The sequence below is a fragment of the Coffea eugenioides genome, chromosome 6 (genome assembly GCF_003713205.1).
Source record: "Coffea eugenioides isolate CCC68of chromosome 6, Ceug_1.0, whole genome shotgun sequence".
Taxonomy (NCBI): domain Eukaryota; kingdom Viridiplantae; phylum Streptophyta; class Magnoliopsida; order Gentianales; family Rubiaceae; genus Coffea; species Coffea eugenioides.
In genome coordinates this window covers 19,710,497-19,729,423 of record NC_040040.1, presented here as the reverse complement: position 1 = coordinate 19,729,423, position 18,927 = coordinate 19,710,497, and the positions used below count along the sequence as shown (strand labels likewise).

The 18,927-nt window shown below is 35.9% G+C and overlaps 2 protein-coding genes across 2 annotated transcripts; both read right to left on the bottom strand.

Annotated features, from left to right (window-relative positions):
• Positions 1-4,103: 4,103 nt before the first annotated feature.
• On the bottom strand, positions 4,104-8,756 carry LOC113774864 (receptor protein kinase-like protein ZAR1). The gene is made up of 2 exons (XM_027319511.1): positions 7,216-8,756; positions 4,104-4,885 (listed from the first exon to the last, which is right to left on the bottom strand). The coding sequence occupies exons 1-2, from the start codon at positions 8,642-8,644 to the stop codon at positions 4,254-4,256; spliced, it is 2,061 nt and encodes a 686-aa protein (XP_027175312.1). The 5' UTR covers positions 8,645-8,756; the 3' UTR covers positions 4,104-4,253.
• Positions 8,757-12,873: 4,117 nt separating this feature from the next.
• Positions 12,874-18,349, bottom strand: LOC113775241 (OTU domain-containing protein At3g57810). Its single transcript, XM_027320031.1, has 6 exons — positions 18,108-18,349; positions 16,134-16,759; positions 15,407-15,528; positions 14,510-14,550; positions 14,129-14,227; positions 12,874-13,278 (listed from the first exon to the last, which is right to left on the bottom strand). Exons 2-6 carry the CDS (start codon positions 16,678-16,680, stop codon positions 13,107-13,109), a joined length of 981 nt encoding a protein of 326 aa, XP_027175832.1. The 5' UTR covers positions 16,681-16,759; positions 18,108-18,349; the 3' UTR covers positions 12,874-13,106.
• Between the last annotated feature and the right edge of the window lie 578 nt (positions 18,350-18,927).

Here is an 18,927-nt window from a genome sequence, read left to right as displayed (position 1 = left end):
GAAAGTGTAAGCACTTTTTTATTTTAGTTTTTGTTATTTCTAAATTAACTTTATGTCTTTTAATTAGAATTATTGCATTTTAATGTGGCACTAATTAAAAGAAATAAAACACTCCAATTGATTACATCTTAATAGTATTGGTAATTATAATTAAAAATTGCTCTTTAAAAACTATTTACTTGCCCTTCGACTCCATCTCCAATTATTATACATATCAAAATTTCTCAATTGAAGCATGAAAAATTTCTCAATAGTAAGTAGTTCAGATTGTAAAAAAAAAAAAATTAATTTCAAAAAATAGATACTCTCTAGAAAATGGAGAAATATACAAGGAGAAAAGAACTCTTATTCATATGTATATCTTCATACAAATATCACGAATATTTACAATTATGCACTTTTTACCAATATGAAGAATTTTTTCATGTTGCACCCGATGGAATTTCAATATACAAAAAATGATGACATCTTTATAACTGAAATAGCAGTATTAAATTGGAAAAAAGAAATCTGAAAAAGTACCATACAAACCACTATTATCATTAATAGTAACAGATCAAAATAAAAAAATTTGAAAAATTTGAAAACTATTATAAAATGACATAAAGTAAATAGCAAATGAATTAAAAAGGTAGAATGCAATTCAAATACTACCAAAGACAACATCCAAATTATTGATATCTAGGGAAAGACAAAAATTGTTATTGACAATAATATAGTAATGCTTCATTTGCATTGGTTTGAGCAAATCAAATCCATCCATCAAGTCAGAAGCAGTCTTCAATGATAAAATAAGAATTATAATAATAGTACATTTAAAATGAAATGAAGAATGATAAAATGAAAATGATATCCAAATTGTTTTTAGTGATGTCCAAAATACCCTTATTCTTCTAATGATTACATATATTTATTGTATTGTAATATTAGTGAATAATGGAAACGGTTATGAAATGAAAAGATTTAAAATTAAGTACATTTCATTTATGGTGACAATTGTAATTAGATAGATTTAGTGCATTCCAATAATTGATAATAATAATAGTGGTTATGGATCAAAAGTTGAAAATTAAAAAATAAAATACTGCAATATACAAAAAATTAATATTAAATTGTTAATTAGCCACAATTCTCATTCCAATTCCATGATAAAAAAAAACTGATACTAAAACCAAAAATATTGTAGACTTTTTGCTTTTGCTTTGCATTGGATATTTTGCTAATAATATGAATAAAAGAAAAGGAAAATAGAAAAATTCCAACTATCTCTATCTATAAAATTTTAATTGTCAGAATGTGCAAGCCAAAAAAATTTACCTGGTGGATCATTTATACTCCATTATTGACAAAAATAGAATTAACATAATACGAAGAATTCAAATTACACGTATGTTTATTTTTCTAACTTAATTATATTCTTCGTTTATAAAAAATTGTGATGATTGTGGTTTAAATATAATAGAATCATGAATATACAATAATTTTGGTAAAACATGATATTATCAATATTTGATATATTAGAATTCAAACTATAAATCAAAAAGTGTTTGCTTCATGATTCCAAATTCAATCTTAAGGGACATGTCAACTACATTGGAATGTTTTCTATCTCTTTTCATTTAATAAAATTTTTAAAAGTAACTAGCTTAAAAAAATAAATAACATAAAAATACTATATTATGATGTTGATAATCAAAAATTTCATAAAAAATTTTTAGTATTTGAAGAATAATATATTTGAAGATATTACAATCACATGCAAAACAGGTGAACTGTTACTAGTAATAAATAAAAACTATATGATTAAAATGACAATGGAAGTATGATCAACAAAAATGAAAGTGCGAATAACATTTTTCTATATTTTCATGCCATAGTTTATTTTCCATTCTTAATAAAACATTATGCTTCAATCTGTTAGGGTGTTGGACGTGAAGCAACAAAGAGGAGAAGACAAACAATAATCTTGCCATCTTTGGACAATAACACATTATGGCGTATTTCAAGAACTGAGTTATGACCATTTAAAGTTTGTTATACATTTTAGACTTCTTTTCACCCAGCTCATCTTTGGACAATCCTACAATACTCAATTAAGTTTGGACAGTTTGTTCTACATTGGTGCATAGATTTGCATTTACCATTGACCATTTAAAGTTGTTATGCATTTTAGACTTCTTCTCACCGCAGCTGATCACCTCTAAACAATCTTGCAGCGTCTAACAAGTTTCGACCGCTTGTTTCACATCGGTGTTTAGATTTGCATTCTTAATTAAAATGATTATAATCGGCCATAGAGGGTAAAATGAAAAAAAAAATCAGCCAAATTTCTAGTATAATTAAGCGTGTTTTAGTCAGGATGGGGATATATAAATAAATGGGGCAACCCATTTGGATTGCTATTGTTTAGTATTTTATTAGAAAAATGTACAGTATCAATTTAATATATTTAAAATAAAAAGATATATTTTCACGAAAGGCGTAAACAATCCAAAAAAGTTTGGGACCTAGGTATCTGAATAAGTTGTGTAAATAGATGCATATTCCTAAGTAGGGATGTAATCGAGCCAAGTCAAACTCGAGTATTACTATACTCGAGCTCGACTCGACTCATATACACCTAGGCTCGAGCTCGACTCGAGCTCGACCGAGTACAAAAAATCGATACTCGAAACTTGACTCAAGGAACTCGCTTTAAGCTCGAAACTTGACTCGATAAGGCTCGACCTTTAATCAAGCCTTATCAAGTCGAGTCTAATCAAGTTTTTTGACACACTTTCGTCTTTTCTTCCCTTTTTTAGACATTTTTTCTTTTTAAGTTTTTTTTAAAATTATGTTATTACTTTTTTGCCATTATGAAATTTTATTATAAAGAAGAGTTTATTGTAAATTTCGTAAAACTTATACCCATAATGGTCATTTTATAATTATAATACATATATATTATTTAAATACCCCTGACTCGATGAGTAGCTCTACAAGTCTCGAGCCTCAAAATATTGGCTCAAAACTCAACTCGAATGACAATCGAGTAGCTCGAGACTCGGCTCGAACTCGGTCAACTCGAGTTCAAGTCAAGCCGTTGACCGAACTACTCGCGAGCTACTCGATTATGACTCGGCTCGCATACATCCCTATTCCTAAGTACACCCTAAGACTGTCCAACGCTAACCTAGACAAACCTGTCAGCTTTAGCTTAATGCCAGATCACCGAGCAATACTTCATACCAATTAACCACCAAGAAAATACTACTTAAAACCCCTGTATCCTGATCAAGGATAATCAGCAGGGAATTGATTTCTAGCTAATGGTCATCCAGAGGGGAGTTCGGCGGAGCCCCCTGGATATACCTTTAGATCAAAACTTATTTTGGTGGAATTGTCAGTATGAGTAGGGAAAGAACATTTTTAATTGCCTGTAGAATAGTAGTGGCATTTGGATTTGGTAGACCCATTCTTAGCAGTAAACTGGTACCTTTACTTTCCGGCAGGGACTATTATATCGATCATATGAATTTGACTACTACTTGAAAAGGGATTTTAGCATTTGCCGCACCAAGTTGTACGACTCAATCCGATGGTATTCAATCTGGTGGCTAGAAAAAGATAAATATGCGAAGCCACGGACCCCATAACAATGGAATTTGACAAATCAGGATTGGGGTGTCACCTAGTCTGGCCTCATGATCTGGTAACCTATCAAGAAACAGCTACCACTCTCCAGTTTCCTACCTATCAGAATTCAAGAGCAAAAAATGTGTGTGTAACTTCCAAGTGTTTCTAATCTAATTGTGTTTGTGTGTGTGAGTTTATTCCGTTTCGAAAAAAATGAGCAAACATATATGTTTGGCAAGGGTTTCGAAAAAAATGAGCAAACATATATGTTTGGCAAGGGTGTGCTCGGGGGAGGGGATAGGAGGTGTCCGGACTTCCGTCCCACATCGCTTGTGTGTAGGTTCTTCAACCTGGACTTCAGTTCCACGGAGATCTTGTCCTGTCACCAATTGGCTGGACGTGGGTTCTCTGTGAGATCCGCTTAGGTTTAACGGGCGTAATTTCCGAGTGTTTCTAATCTAATTGTGTGTGTGTGCGAGTTTATTCCGTTTCGGGAAAAAGAATTCAAGAGCAAAAACTTCCAAGAGGCACAGTTATATTCACAAGGAATTAAAACTATTCTACATCCTAGGAGATATTGCAACAATACACTAGCTACAAAGTTGAGATGACAGCAAAAATCTGTCCCTTTTTTGACTTTATGACAACTTGATCCGATCAAGACTATCGGAAACCATTCTCATCCTGGGCCGAAGTTCAGGATCTAGTTCTGTGCAATTGAGCGCAACATGAAAAGCTGCAAGTACTTGCTTTTTCGCATGAACCTCATGGAGAAGAGCAGGGTCTATAATCTCAGACAAGGGCCGTTCCTCGCGGAACACCTTCCTGACATTGCTCTCGAGCCCCTTGTCATCGTCATCCAGCCCACCATGTGGCAATTGACCAGTTAGAATCTCCAGAAGCAAAATTCCAAAGGAGTAGACATCGCATTTCTGTGTGAACTTGCTGCCTAGTACTCGAGCTTCAGGTGCTGTGTACATGACGGATGAGGGAGCTGAACTTGTTGGGCTCACCGTGATTTGGCTGGAGCTCTGCCTTCTGGAAGCAGCATTCAAGGATTTTGTCGTGCCCGATAACAGACGAGTCAGACCAAAACCAGAGAGATAAGGCTGCAGATCTTCGTCTAAAAGGACTTTTGAGGATTTTATGTTCCCGTGAACATATTTTCGAGGACTGCATTCATGAATGTACATTAGTCCCCTGGCTGCACCATGAGCAATTCTTAATCTTGCTGCCCATGACAATGGTGGCAGCAAATTGGCAGGCCCTCCTGAAATATCAAAAGCACAAAGAATTAAGTTTACTAGTTGCTGGTGCCACTCAACCAGAATAGTTACATGAAACAGTGAGGAAAAAAGGACAACCACTCATACCCTGAATGCGATTAGAGAAATGAAAGCAATGAGAGATGTCCTCACAATATGAAGATCTGCTCAATTAGCTTATATCATGTACAGATGCTTCAATTATTTGCACACTTTAATAGTTAGTTCCAAGTTGTAGACATTTCTGCTAAGAACGCAGTGAAATATAAAACAAGGGGCAACACAAAAACTTGGCAAAAGACCAGTGAGAAGGCATATATATGGAGGATTCTAAGAAGATAAAACTTTTGTTTACCCAGAAAACATTTTTGAAAAACAAACTCATGTCGCTAACTTGTGTTAAAATTTCAAGCAGCTAACCACTGTTGAGTGAAGAAAGCTATAAACATCAAGTTCCAGAAATAGAAAGTGAAAATGTGTAAAATTTCATCAATTTACATACGTCACTACATCAGATTTTGAGTTCACGTCCATCAACTCTTTGTGATGCCAGACGCATTAAAATTATGGTTGCTTTTTGTGAATATAAGACAGACTGTGAAGGCTTGAAAATTGAGGAGAGAAATCAAACAATTAAAGAAGTAGGGTGGTAGAAGAAAAGAGATTGCTAAAGTGTTACTAATAAAACGCAACCCTTATGCGTGCAAAAAATAAAAGAGCAGATCACCTACATCATGACTGTAACAGATCAAATGGTACAAAAATGTGTCACAAAATAACTTAGCTCTTATTTAAATTACAATCCAAATGATTGAAACAGGCAAGACTTCAACTTTCATTTGCTGGCAACTTAGAAGGTCCTTTTTAAGAGCACCTGAAAGTTTTCTCCCCTGTTAAATGCAATTTAGTGAATCAAGTAGCTTTGAAGGCCTCAGCTTCAAATTGGTTGGAGAAAATCATTTATTAAAATTGCACGAATGCTTTCCGTAATCAAACTATTCAGCATACTAACCGCATGGTGAAAAGAAAACTGGAAAAATTTCAAGATGGATCAGAAGTTAGTGCTCAAAAGATTGGTGTCATGTATGCTGCTGCCTTTCTTTGATGGCAAAAGAAGGTGTTGGTACTAGGAATGAGTGGTGTACTCCTCGTGTGTACATTGAAAGGAGAGTCGCAAAGCTGTTGGATCCCAGAGGTAGGTTGTCATGACTTAATACGCTAAAGAATCTTAATATGGGAAGAAAACTATGTCAGAGAGAGCTTAGAATTCGCACATACCACAATCCAAAAGCTACTAGTTTTTCCGGTATGTCCCTTGTAGTATTTCAATCATCTTCACTATGACCTTGTCCGAAAGGTAATTTTTTCTAAAGACGGTAGATCATATCTTATTTTGCATGCATGATCGCAATAGAATGTTTCTTGACACAATTTATAAAAATAAATCAGAGTTGACTTAACATATAATGCCTCAACAATGGCGTACTTGCATTTAGGACATATGAAACTGTTTAGAACTTGAAGAGTAATCATTCTATAAAACACCAGTAAAACAGTGGGATACTAGGATGACCATCACTCGTGTGTTCACCAAATGCGTGATGCCATGTCAATAACGCCACAAAATGAGATGACGATACAAACTCATGGTTATACAAATCAGCAGTGTCTGGTAACATAATTAGTATCCTCAAGTTTTAAGCTACATTCTTCATTTTTGTTTGACATACAAAATACACAAGCATGATTTCATGATTTTGCAAAACACATAAGCAAATTTTCTGAAATCAGCTAACACCTGAGTATAACCATGTCTAACATTTCTAACCAAATCTCCTAAGCAAATTAGCTCCCCCTTCAGTCTTCACCAACAGTCACTTATGACTTATCTCTCCTACCAATTTTTGGTGTACTGTACCACTCTTGTCAGCAATTCTGTGTATCCAATCAATGTGACGTGCGAGCTCACTGTTAATCAAATCCTCAACCATTGTTCCACATTCCAAGCTCAACACATCTAATTATCTGATTAACTAATTGATAGAAGATAGACTAGTTTGTGCCATGTACACATCCTAACATCGGTTTATTTAACTTTTCTTTAGCCACTAAGCAGGGATTTGCACAATACACTAAGCAGGGATTTTGTAGTGAACCTTGGCTTTATGGTGGATACAAATTTTTACAAGATAGACAATACATGGTAGGTAATGTGCAGAACTGCCAAACAAGTTAGTCAGTTAAAATAGCAACATAATCACCAAAAGTCAGCAATCACGTAGCATTACATAGAGGATTCCAAAAATTTGAAAACGAATTAAAAATCTAAGTTTACCATGAAGGGCATTGTGCAAGCTTCCATTGCAGATGTAATCAGAAACCAGCAATTTTTCATCACTAGCATAATAGTAAGCCCTCAACCTCACAATGTTGGGATGTTGAACCCTCCCTATAGCTTCCATCTCAGCTTCAAATTCCTTGAACTTCAATATACCATCTCCATCACTCAGCCTCCTCACAGCAACAACAGTAGAACCACCCACACCAGCTCTCCTCCCACCACTCCCCCCTCCGACCACCTTATATACGATACCACTTCTGCTCTTCCCCACCACATAAGCAGATGCCCTTAACAAATCCTCTAATTCCAACCCAAGCCCTTCATCTAATTCCACAAATTTACCCTTTCGCCCCTCCTCACTACCACCTGCAAAACCAATATCCCTCTCCATCTCCTTCTCTTTCTCGAACTTTTCTCCTCCCGTTTTACCCTCCGCAAGATTCAACCTTTTCCTGAACACCCACATTGATACAAACACCACCCCAATCACCACTGAAACTCCAGAAATTAAGGGAATCACCATCGACCCACTTTTCGTTTTCCCTTTCGCCACTACCCCATCTGATAAAAGACTCGGTTTTTCCGGGTTCGGCAAAATTCTTGGATTTTCAGCAGCTTCAGGCTGAGTACTGCATGGAATCTCCAGTGGAAACCCACAAAGGGAAGGATTCCCAGAAAAAGCAGTGGGGCCCTGGTTTAACAATGAGCCCACCTGAGGTATCTTTCCAGTCAGATTATTCTCCCGGAGGTCCAAGCTCAGAATCACCGGAAACCGGCCAAAACTCGCCGGAATCTCGCCGGAAAATCTGTTGCATGAGAAATTTAAAGTCCCTGAAAGCTTAGTCAAGCTGCTTAAGGCCTCAGGGAGGGACCCATTGAGCTGATTTGAGGAAAGATCAAGATGAGTGAGGTTCTTGAGGGAAATGATCTGGTGTGGCAGGGGTCCAGAGAGGTTGTTATGGGAGAGGTCAATCGAGCTCAGTGAGGTAGCATTGAAGAGGTGAAGAGGGATAATTTTGGAGAAGTTGTTGAAGGAAAGAGTGATGGAAGAAAGTGACGAAAGTGCACCAAGCTCAGAGGGAATGTAGCCGGTGAGGCCTTTGTTGGAGAGGGAAATGGAGGCGACATTTTGGTGGGTCTGATCACAGGTGATCCCAGCCCACCTGCATGGGGTGGAGTCTGATTCTTTCCAGGTGGAAAGAACATGTTTTGGATCTGTGGTTATGGCTGCTTTGAGAGCTAAGAGTGAAATACCATCTGAATTGAGTGAAGAAGTTAAAGAAATGGAAAATGTGAAGAAATAAACCAGCTTAAAGCCAATTACCAGCAGACTTCTACTAATTAGCTTCATGGTTTGGAGTCTACGGAATAATAATGGCAAAGTTTCAATCTTCACTTTCAAACAAGTATGCATGCATGGCATCTGCAAACACGAGTTGCAGAAGAAGTTTGTTTGTGAGGAAGAGGACTGGTGTTTTGAGTTTGATTTGAACTGTACTGGGGTTGTTTTTCCCAAGGAGGAGCTATGAATGGTGGACTAAATATAAAGTGGCTATACAAGTTTGAATTTTTTTTAATGGCTAATGTCGGTTTGGTAGGATTCTTAGGGAGTTGTTTGATGGATTATTTTATGGATGTAATTATTCTGGTTGACAGATCTCTATTTTTTTTTTTTTCTGGATTTGAGATAACCAATGAGGATTACATTGGGATGGAGAATGGCAAAGGAGTAGTATGAGAGTATCTTTGATTTATTTGATTCATTGTTTGAACGTGGTTTGAACTTCAAATTACCAAAGGAAGCTGGGTGCAATTTGAATTGCGTATTTTTTGAAATTTTTTTTAGAAGACGTGTATCCTCATGATTTTGATATATATATATATATATAAAATAAAAAGATCATTAAAAATATATTTATAAAAATGTAAAATTTTTTTTGTTAAAAATATTTCAATTCAAACAACACTAAAATGTAGAATACCTTTTCTTGTTTCAAACAAAAATTAGATAAGTGCTAATATAACTTTGAATCTCAAACACCTTTTTACTATTAGTCACCTTTTGTGGAACCAAGATAGTGTAAAATATTATAAATGTTTACTTAACTACAAAATAGTAAAAGCACCTGAATAAAAGCAGGCAGACCACTTGAATATGTGTAGGTTTATTGCAATGAGTTGAAAAAAAAAATTAAATGCTTTTCCTTTTTTTTTTTTTTAAAGAATAAGTGGAAGGATTCCACCTTTCATTTACAACAACTCACCCTATCCTATCCTTCCCCCTTTCTCTTAAATGCAATAGTAAAATTACTCCCTGTAAAAAGGAGACGATGGCATTTAAAAGTGATCACCTCTTTTGTGTCTACTCTCTAAATTTAAGTAATGGTCTTTGTGAATGGCATTTTTCAAATAATTAATCTAGTCCTCAAAAAAATGAAAAATCCTTGCTTAATAACAAATTCTGAAAATAAAAAAGTCCCCACAAAACGAACCAGATAAAATAATTTACTTTTAAAACCAACTAAATAAAAAAATTCCAAAAATTTAGAAAAGATATAGCTTAAAGATTTCAACAATTTGAGAAGGTCTTCTCTAAGATAGTTGTACCATATATTTTTTCAATAAATCATCTTTTTATGAGACTTCTTAGATTGGTTAATCGTAGTTGTTAGCAGGATAATTTTCTATGTAACCATAAATATTTTTCGACACCAGCTTGTTTGGTTTGTTTTTTTTTAACAGTAAATTTTAATATTTTTCGTAAACATATTTTTCTAATATCATTTCGTTACAGTACACTTTTCTATAAAAATTTCTAAAAATAACAATACAATCGAGCTTCCTAAGCACTACTAATAATTATGACCACTTACTACAATTTCTAGTGGAGTTCCTTAGTAAACTTACAAGCCTAATTAGCACTGCTATTGATTGAATTTCATTTTTTTTGAATTTTTTCTCTATTTAGCATGAGCAATTTCAAACTCATGTTGTGGCACGGAGATCAATTATTTTGACTGAAAATAGACAAAAGAATATGGAAGCATGCTTGCAAGAACTAGTTTGTCATTTACCATAAGAGACATCATATCTTAAAGCCACTTTCATATAAAGTTTGTCAGAAAATGATTCAAACTAAAAGGGGACAAGACACATCTCTTTTTCAGAATACCACCTGTTTCCACTTAGAGGGGTGTTTCGGTAAATCTGCCAAACATAAGCAAAATCCACCCAATAGGACAACTAGAATCATTACGCAGCATTTTCTCTCTGGAAAACTACTTCCGCCACTCTCTCGGCGTTTGGTTTCACTCTGTATCTTGACAAAGGACAAAAGAGAAACAAGCCCAAAAGCTCAAGAGAAACAAATATGGAAAAAAACATTTTCCTTGCACTAAAATTAGAACTGCCAAAAAAAACATACGATGCAGTATACTTTGTTTGGATTGCATTTTTCTAAACTTTTTGTAGAAAAAAATACTATAACGATTTGATACATGTGAAGTAAAAATGTGATTGAAAAATATATTTATAAAAAACGTGACAATTTGAAAAATTGCAATCCAAACACCACGTAAGAATTCAAATAATTGTTCAAAAGTGAGTCTCTTCTTTTGATCTTTCTTGACGCAGATAGGCCTGCTTTTAATGTATATTAGAATAAGAGTAGTGTGGATGTTACTGATTAACTAAAAATTTGTATTAGTATAATACATACGGTTAAAAAAATGGAAGTAAAGAGTTAAAGAGTTTATTAGTGGCTGTTGAATTTTTGTTGTCCAATTATATAGACTTTCCTCAGACCTATTTATATTGCTATTTTTAGGAGTTTTTGTAGAATAATTTACTGTAACGATTTGATTTGTGTGAAGTAAAAATGATTGAGAAATATATTCACAGAACAAAACGTAAAAATTTTTCTCTGAAAAACTATAATCCAAACACGGCCTTAGTATCCAGGTTAAAACAGGTCATCTATAGATTAGAACTACAAGGCTTGTGTTTCTCTTTCAGTGGTTGCAGAAACAGCACAAGCCTCAGACAGTGGACCATGATGAGTGGTTGTGGTCCTGGTCCATTTAACCGCAGGGCCTCTTCATTTACCAATTTTAAGGCTCGCGACCATTAATGGCGACGCATGGGTCCAAAAACAGCACTGAATAGTTCTCTGCAAGCAACATGGGCCGAACTAATATTCAGTGAGGGGGATCATTGTCAAGCAAAATCCTACTACAGGGGTGTGAAATAACTGCACCTCTTTTATTTCTTGCTGCAGGCACCTGCAGCTGGACAATAAATTTGACTTTGACCATTCATCTACCTTCTTTCATCCTAGTTACTATATCCATATTTTTCTGTCACAATTATTTCATACGTCATTAGCTCTATACCATCACAAAACCAATAAACACCATATTACCTTTCTTGTTAATTTGTTATGATGAAAACTTTGTAGTCATGTTAATTAGTCACAATGAAGTGGAGATAGTTATGATTGGTACAGACAGAGAAATGATCATCTTCACGGGTGATACCAAAAACCTTTGTTTGGTTCATGTGACTATGGGAGCAATTCATCTAGTTCATTTGGGACAGAAGCAATTCTGCAGATTAGAAGGGAAAATTAGGGTGTTTGAGAGTCAAACAAAAGACTTTAGAGTTACCTAATTAACGTCTTTGTCCCTATCAGCTGAATTGAATTTTGAGGGCGAAGTCATCTTCTTCAAGAAGTGCATCTCTAACTGCTTATTAGCAAAGCAAAACCCCAGTCCCCTTGATCCTTTTTTTTTTTTTTTGGGCCGAAACGATAATATTCTTATAACCTAATCTATCCTATTATACAGGAAAGAAGAGTCTAAAGAGACTGTGTAAGAAGTTAGCAGCAGGTACACAAACCTGACTAGATCAAAGAGATGCTTTACCACCTCCTTTAGATTTTTTTTCACTGCAGGTGAATTCGAATCCCGACCTCCTTGATCTAAGGTTTGTTAAAAAGGAAACAGTGAGAAAAGGCAATCATTGCAGGCAACTTTGCCCTATTAAACATGATGGACCACCACTGGAGGACTTGAAAGATTGCAGATCATATAGGTGCCCCATTTATAATCCAGCATAGTGTTAGACATCCTCTATTATTGTTTTATTTTTTTTTTGGTCCTACTGACAAATCCTACACTCCTGAGAAACATGCTCCCACTATTACTATTCAATTCGCAATTATGACCCAAGCCCAGCTTACAGAGACATCTTAACATGTCTATCAAGTAGAGCAACTAGCAAGGACTATACATTGCATCCTATGTGATAAAAGTACACAATTTAATTGAGAATCCAATCATTTGCAATTGGTTGCTGGATATTTACTCATTGACCATAGTAAACCTTCTCGTGCAGTCTATATGTACAGCTTAAAATTCAGAAGTAGATCTTGGAACAGCTTTGTAAAGAAGCATGGACTACTAACTTCACGAATAATTCAACTTAGTTTATGTAGATCCTGTGATCTCATTCCCCTCAACCTGGATCTCTACAAGTTTTGACGTACATCTACTTACCTGAGCATGCAAAGGAATAGATAAATACAGCCATATAACAGCAAAATCTCCTTAGCATGACTCCTCAGTATTGTTTTCAATGTCTAATTTCAGTCGATTTAACCAGAAAAATTCCAAATGAAAGCACCAATGGCAAAAAGCTTTATATGGTCACAAAGAATATGGTACAGATCATGACAGGCTGAACTCATTCATTTCTAGCAACAGTTAGAATGACAATATGGGAAAAACCTGCTCTAAAAAACCATCCAATTTTATGGCGTGAAGAAAAGGAAGTGCAATCGACCATGAACCAAATCTAATTTAATTAGTAGCATTTAGAAGAAGAGTTTAAAGTCTAGATCTTGCACCAGTCTTCCTAGGAATATGCAAAGCATCATAATGACCAAAGCCATGATACAGAACTTTAATGGGATCATCCTTCCCATATTCTTGCCCATACTCAGCAATGGATATCAAACCACCAGAGTCTTGGTCACGCATGTAGACCGTGATTGGCATCCTGAATTCATATGAAACATTCACCTCATAGCTATGGAAGAGCACTGGAAATTTTCAAACTCCTAAAGGCCTATACAAACTAAAAGAAGCTCATCTTATCTAAAGGTAGAAAAAACGTGTGAACAGGATTTCGCTTTGGAAGAAACTTAAAATAATCTCTGCTGTGAAGTTATTTACCCAAATATTGATATCTTTATTGGAAATTAAAGAAATATTGTTGGTTTTACTTGGGTTCCCAACATAGCGACATCTAACTTCTTCCTCTTCTTATTTATCCATTTTCTTCTGCTTCATTTGATCCCCTCCCTCTTCTCGTCTTCTCAGTAAATTCTCTATTGACATATGGAAAGGGAAGAATAAAGTAGAAGACCAGCCAAACAGCACATCTTGTGAGACACACCTCCCCCAGCATCTTTCACTGTTTGGTTGGAAGAACGGGAGAAAAGACTTGAGGAGGAGTGGAAGGAGTTTGAGAAGAAAAGGAAAAACAGTCACTCAAGAAAGGGGAAACAGAGAAAAAAAAGTAAAAACAAGAAGTAGATTTCTATAAGATCGACTTAAAAGTTGACTTCCTAGACGTTGATTTCTCAATTTTGGGAGCCCCAGTAAAACCCACAATATTTCTCTAATTTTGAAAGGTAAAAAAAAAAAAAAATTCAATACTCTTATAAGCCAAAAGGCATGCCAGACTTTCTAGAATAAGCACAAAACTCATTATTGCCGTAATTAAGAATCTCACAATGTGAACTGTGAAGGCCGACTAGATCTAACGCTAAAGATAAGTGGCAAATGAGATGCACAAAGAGACGCGCAGAGTTACATGGTACAACTAGAAAGAAAAATGTACTCACTGCAGAACATGAGCAGCCATCAACAATTCTGGTTCACCCCCCCATACATGAGGTTTCCTCATATTTGAAACATAGGTGTCAAAATCACCTTCTATGAACCTGAAAATAGAGTTATACAGTGATTAATCAGCTAAAAAATGCAGACACGAAGGATAAGAAGTAATACACTGTTGCTTGTAGATAGAATGATACAATCACGCAGAAGTAAATCCAATGATGTCTTTTTATCATAACAATTACTGCAGATATGGTTAAATACAGTCATGCAACTTCCGTGCCTGTAGTAGGTATGATCTCAACTGTAGGAAAATGGTATAACACACCCACATGGAAGGAAAAATCAGTCAAGTCTTATAATTAGAGTACAAATATTTTGCTCACCATTCTGTCTCCTTGCGTCTCTTGACAAACTCATCCGCCACCTACAACATCAGCAGATCCAAAATCATAAGAGTGTCCATGGAATGCGTTTGAAAAGTTCAACCTCGAAAGAGACAAGCAGATTGTAACTGATATAGTTCAACAAAATTTTAACCCCTAAGTCCTTCATCTATAAACAGGAACTAACAACCAACTTCCAATGAATACAAGCATGAGAGTGTTTACCCAAGGAGAGGTCAATGATCAAGAGAAATACAAGAAACACACAATATGATGTTAACCTGTTTTAAGCTATAAAATAGGCCAGTAGTATGTGGTTTTGTAGCTCTTAAATACTGATGTTGAGCTAATACACGTATTTGAACTCTTGTGCAAGATATGAACGGACATACATGCATTAGAGACAAGTTATAAAGATGAAAGCTCAAAGATGAACTACTCATACAGCCTAGGGTTACATCTTTTAGTGAAGACGGTTAATTGTTGGAGTTAATGAACCTTAAGGCTAAAATATAGTTTAATGTCCAGATCATGTCGAAAGCTTTCGAAAGTTCAACAGAATATGCATGCTGAAGTTTCAAGTTCACCAAACCACCTGCAGAATCTACTTACTACAGATGTCTTAACACAACACTCCCCTGAATAGCTTATATCAGAAATATCTCAGCAGCCGACAGTTTCCAGCAATAAAATAGGGTTTTTAAACTCATATTTAGTTAATCAAAAAGTGGATGAAATTTTTGGCATTTTTATCAGGAACAAGGTCAATAAGAAAAGCAGAAATCATCTCTTCCTCCAACTCAAGGGTTGACTTGGACACAACTACAGCTCTTAATCTGATTTTGGCAAAGAAATTCTACATCAATTATGCAGTCAAAAAGAGGAAAGAAAATATACTCCGGCTCGTAACTCGTCTGCTAGTTCCCTCTGACATTTCTCATCTGGAGCAGGCTTTCCTGCTCTTAAACAAGCCCCATGGACAACAGAACGAAACAAGCATCTCCCATCTCCAGGAATGCCTGCAAATTGTGGAGCATTTGTCTTATGACAGATCCAATGCAACTAACATCACCCTCTATAAGCTAGGCAATCAAATAACACAGAAAGGAAAACTACAACTTAATTCCTTATGTATTCCCAGAAAGTATCATTATGGGTCAGCAGACGGATCACTGCACAACTGAGATTTTATTTCACTTTCTATTCACTTGCAATTCGGAAATTGAGTTTAATCAAAGATGTAATTCAGATTCTCAGACTGAAATTACATGAAGAATCAACTACATGCACCCCTTAACTCTCTTGCAACCCACAATTCATGCCCGAGGATGTGGAAGAATCCCGGATGGAGCTCAACTAAATTTTCTGTACAAATTTTTACCAGATCTAGACAATCCTAACAGTGACACTTGGTAGTGCATCAACTTAGAAGTGAAAGAAGTGGTGCTCTTTCATACTATCTCAGCAATGCAGTATAAATCAGCCATTATTTTGCTCCATTGCAAAAAGTAAGATTTTGGGAAATTTCCAAGCCCAGTAATAAGGAGATTCTGCCAACCTGACCTACAATTTGAACTCTTATTGAGTAGTTTCAGAAGGAAGACAACAAGAGCTTGCAGCTCACCAATTACAGAATAGTCATTACAGACTATTTTCCCGTGAGAATAAGATGCTTCCTGGTGCTGCTTAGCCTCAGGTGCATCTGCATGAACAGGTTCAGAACTCGAACAACAAACCAATCCAATGAATAGCCCTGCAGATGCTAAGCGCTGTGACCACTGGATTCTGGTTCGACTAGGAGCCAAAAGCCGCACATTCAATTTTGGGGACCTGAGTGAAATTTCAAGGCATGATTTCACCAAAGATCCATGGTCATGCCTGCTTCTAACTGTTAAGGAATGGCCTTTGCTCAGCGGCTTGGAGATGCAAGACCCAAAACAGCTTCTTTGGGAGGCTTGGAATCCAACAGGAGACGAATATGAGCTTGTCCTTCGTAGAGGCATGATTGCTGATAATTTTAGTTTTGGATGCTTTGTAGAGACGTGCAAAAAGCACAAATTCGATGGTGCACGCAAGGTGACACTGCAATAACTGTTGCTTATCTGACTGTGGACACTCCCACTGGGAAGGACCATGTTTCTCACATACATGCTGATGGAAGAACGAGCCATGATGTTCACATGGGCAAACAAGCAAGCATGACAAGAAAGGCTGTATCAAAGACTTACACTACAGCCAATTTTCAGTCACCTGGAAAACAAAAGTTTAGTCACTCTTCTTGCTTAGCTTGCAACACTCTTCCCAACACACATAGAGTTTAAAATCGAAGTCTACTTCCCTGAGAAAGATACCATTTTCACTCTTTAAGAATTCAAAGTATTTCATTAGAAGCACCAAAGAGGCACATAGGAGAATACATTTGAAAACAATAAACTGTTGTAACAAAGTTTCATTTCAAGCACAGGTATGTATGCATGAAGTTGACAAGAACAGACATGTTTAGAGGATCTTCTTGCTATTGCAACCCTTTTCTGCAGTATAGCATCTCCAAGTTCCATGTAAGAAGAAGTAATCTAAGGTATTTTGCTTACAGCTAGTTTCTTGTTCATGAAAAGATGATTGCTAGAGTCAGCAGATACCCATACAGATCCACCTTTCAACATTAAAAGTTTTGCACTTCAGGTCATCAGTAAACTTTCCTAGTTGACTATCAAATATAGCTAACAGTTGCATCTAGCGGCAGTGGAGCACTAAGCCCGGCTATGCATTAAATGACAGATCATCTGGGGAAATTAGCTCTTACTGGAGCCAAGATATCACTTACTATAATGACTTCCCATCAAAGCCAAAAGTAAGGAAGTTTGTTGAACACATTCAAAAGGCTTGAAGTTAAAAGGACTTACCATACATCAGTACCATACATATCCGTACTAGGAATCTGCTAAAATACGGCCATTTAATTGGATGCAAGTCATTAAGAAACTTATATTTAAAAGGACTTACCACATTGTCTTATTATCTAAGCTAATCAAACACCGCTTTAAACACTGCAACAATTTAGAGCTGAAAAGTGTTTATTCTCTAGAAAGTCAGGTTATCAGTTACCAGGAATACCAGAAAACCGGGAGATGAGTAGAATAATTCCAGCCTAGCCAAATGAACAACCAGGGGAATCAACCGAGGTATGAGATATATCATTGAGAAGTTACAAACAAAACACCAACACCAAGACAAGAATTTCAAATGCATTAGTGTTTCATGACATCTAAACCTTAATCCCGAGAAGTAATGAACAATAGAAAACATCAAAGAAATCCACAAAATATTGAAAAACATCATTACACACTTATGCAAGGAAACAGGCAGAAGCCAACATAAGTATAGGAAACGAGCATGAGAAAAAAAAATAAAACACAAAACCTTCTCAAGAAACCAAGGAGAAGTCAGTTGTTAAAAGCAAAAGAAAATAGAGAAGAACCCACATCAGGAAATGCATATGAATTGAGTTTGCCAGCGTGATTGGAATAAAAGATAAGCTAAAGAAACAAAAAAGTGGAGAATAGAAGCATATCGAAGTAAAGGATTGCTGATTTATTACCAGTGAGTAGATACTTTGGACATTCCAGATTTTACTGAAGAAGAAGAAGAAGAAAAGTATAACTAGAGGCTAGAGCATAAGTTAGGTTTCGGTTGAATTGTGATGAAAAGAAAATGGTCTAATTTGGAAGCTTCTTCAACCTTCTTCAAGTCTTTGCTCTGGAGTTGGGTGTCTGCCCAGAGCTTGGATGTTTTTGAAGCAAAATGACACGTATCAAACGTCGTCGTTGACTCGATCAGTTTGTGACGCGATTAGGTAGGTAGGTGGCCGTTTTACGCTTCTGTGGGATATAAACTGGAGTTAGGGGTGGTTACGGTTCAGTTTTGAACTGGAATTGATCATTTGATCCGGGAATTTGTTAAATCGGAATTGGAACAAATCGAAGTCATAATCATAACTAATAAAGGTTCAAACTCAGGTTTACCAAAATTTTGAGTCGAAACCGGAATCAGTGATTTATGGCCAGCTCAAATCATCTAAATAAAACATTTGCTACTTAAATTTATTTGCCAGTATAGAGTTTATTATCAATAATAAGCATCTAATAGGGACAGAAAGTTATTGCATGATCATATTCTAGAATTCGTATATTTCTTTTTCGCCTTTAAAAATTTCAATATTATTTTTTCTTCACCGTGATTTCTTCTCAATATATCTTCATACGGTAGGGCGTGAAAATGTAAAATCTACGTTGGCACAAAAATGAAGTCGTGGATGCTATCCGCTCTAAACCCCTAAAAAATGTTACTACCATTAATGACTGGGGTTCTCAAATCACCAAATTCCTCCCATCAACTCTTATACAAAGTTTCCTCATGCA

What these genes read in the sequence shown, in the direction of transcription:
- LOC113775241 (XM_027320031.1), bottom strand. Translation starts at nt 16,680, where the DNA reads ATGGCTCGTTCTTCCATCAGCATGTATGTGAGAAACATGGTCCTTCCC. An exon ending in TAATGACTATTCTGTAATTG is followed by an intron (nt 15,529 to 16,133) that starts GTGAGCTGCAAG and finishes CACAATTTGCAG; the next exon opens with GCATTCCTGGAGATGGGAGA. An exon ending in CAGACGAGTTACGAGCCGGA is followed by an intron (nt 14,551 to 15,406) that starts GTATATTTTCTT and finishes CTGATGTTGTAG; the next exon opens with GTGGCGGATGAGTTTGTCAA.
- LOC113774864 (XM_027319511.1), bottom strand. Translation starts at nt 8,644, where the DNA reads ATGCCATGCATGCATACTTGTTTGAAAGTGAAGATTGAAACTTTGCCA. An exon ending in CTTGCACAATGCCCTTCATG is followed by an intron (nt 4,886 to 7,215) that starts GTAAACTTAGAT and finishes TTGATATTTCAG; the next exon opens with GAGGGCCTGCCAATTTGCTG.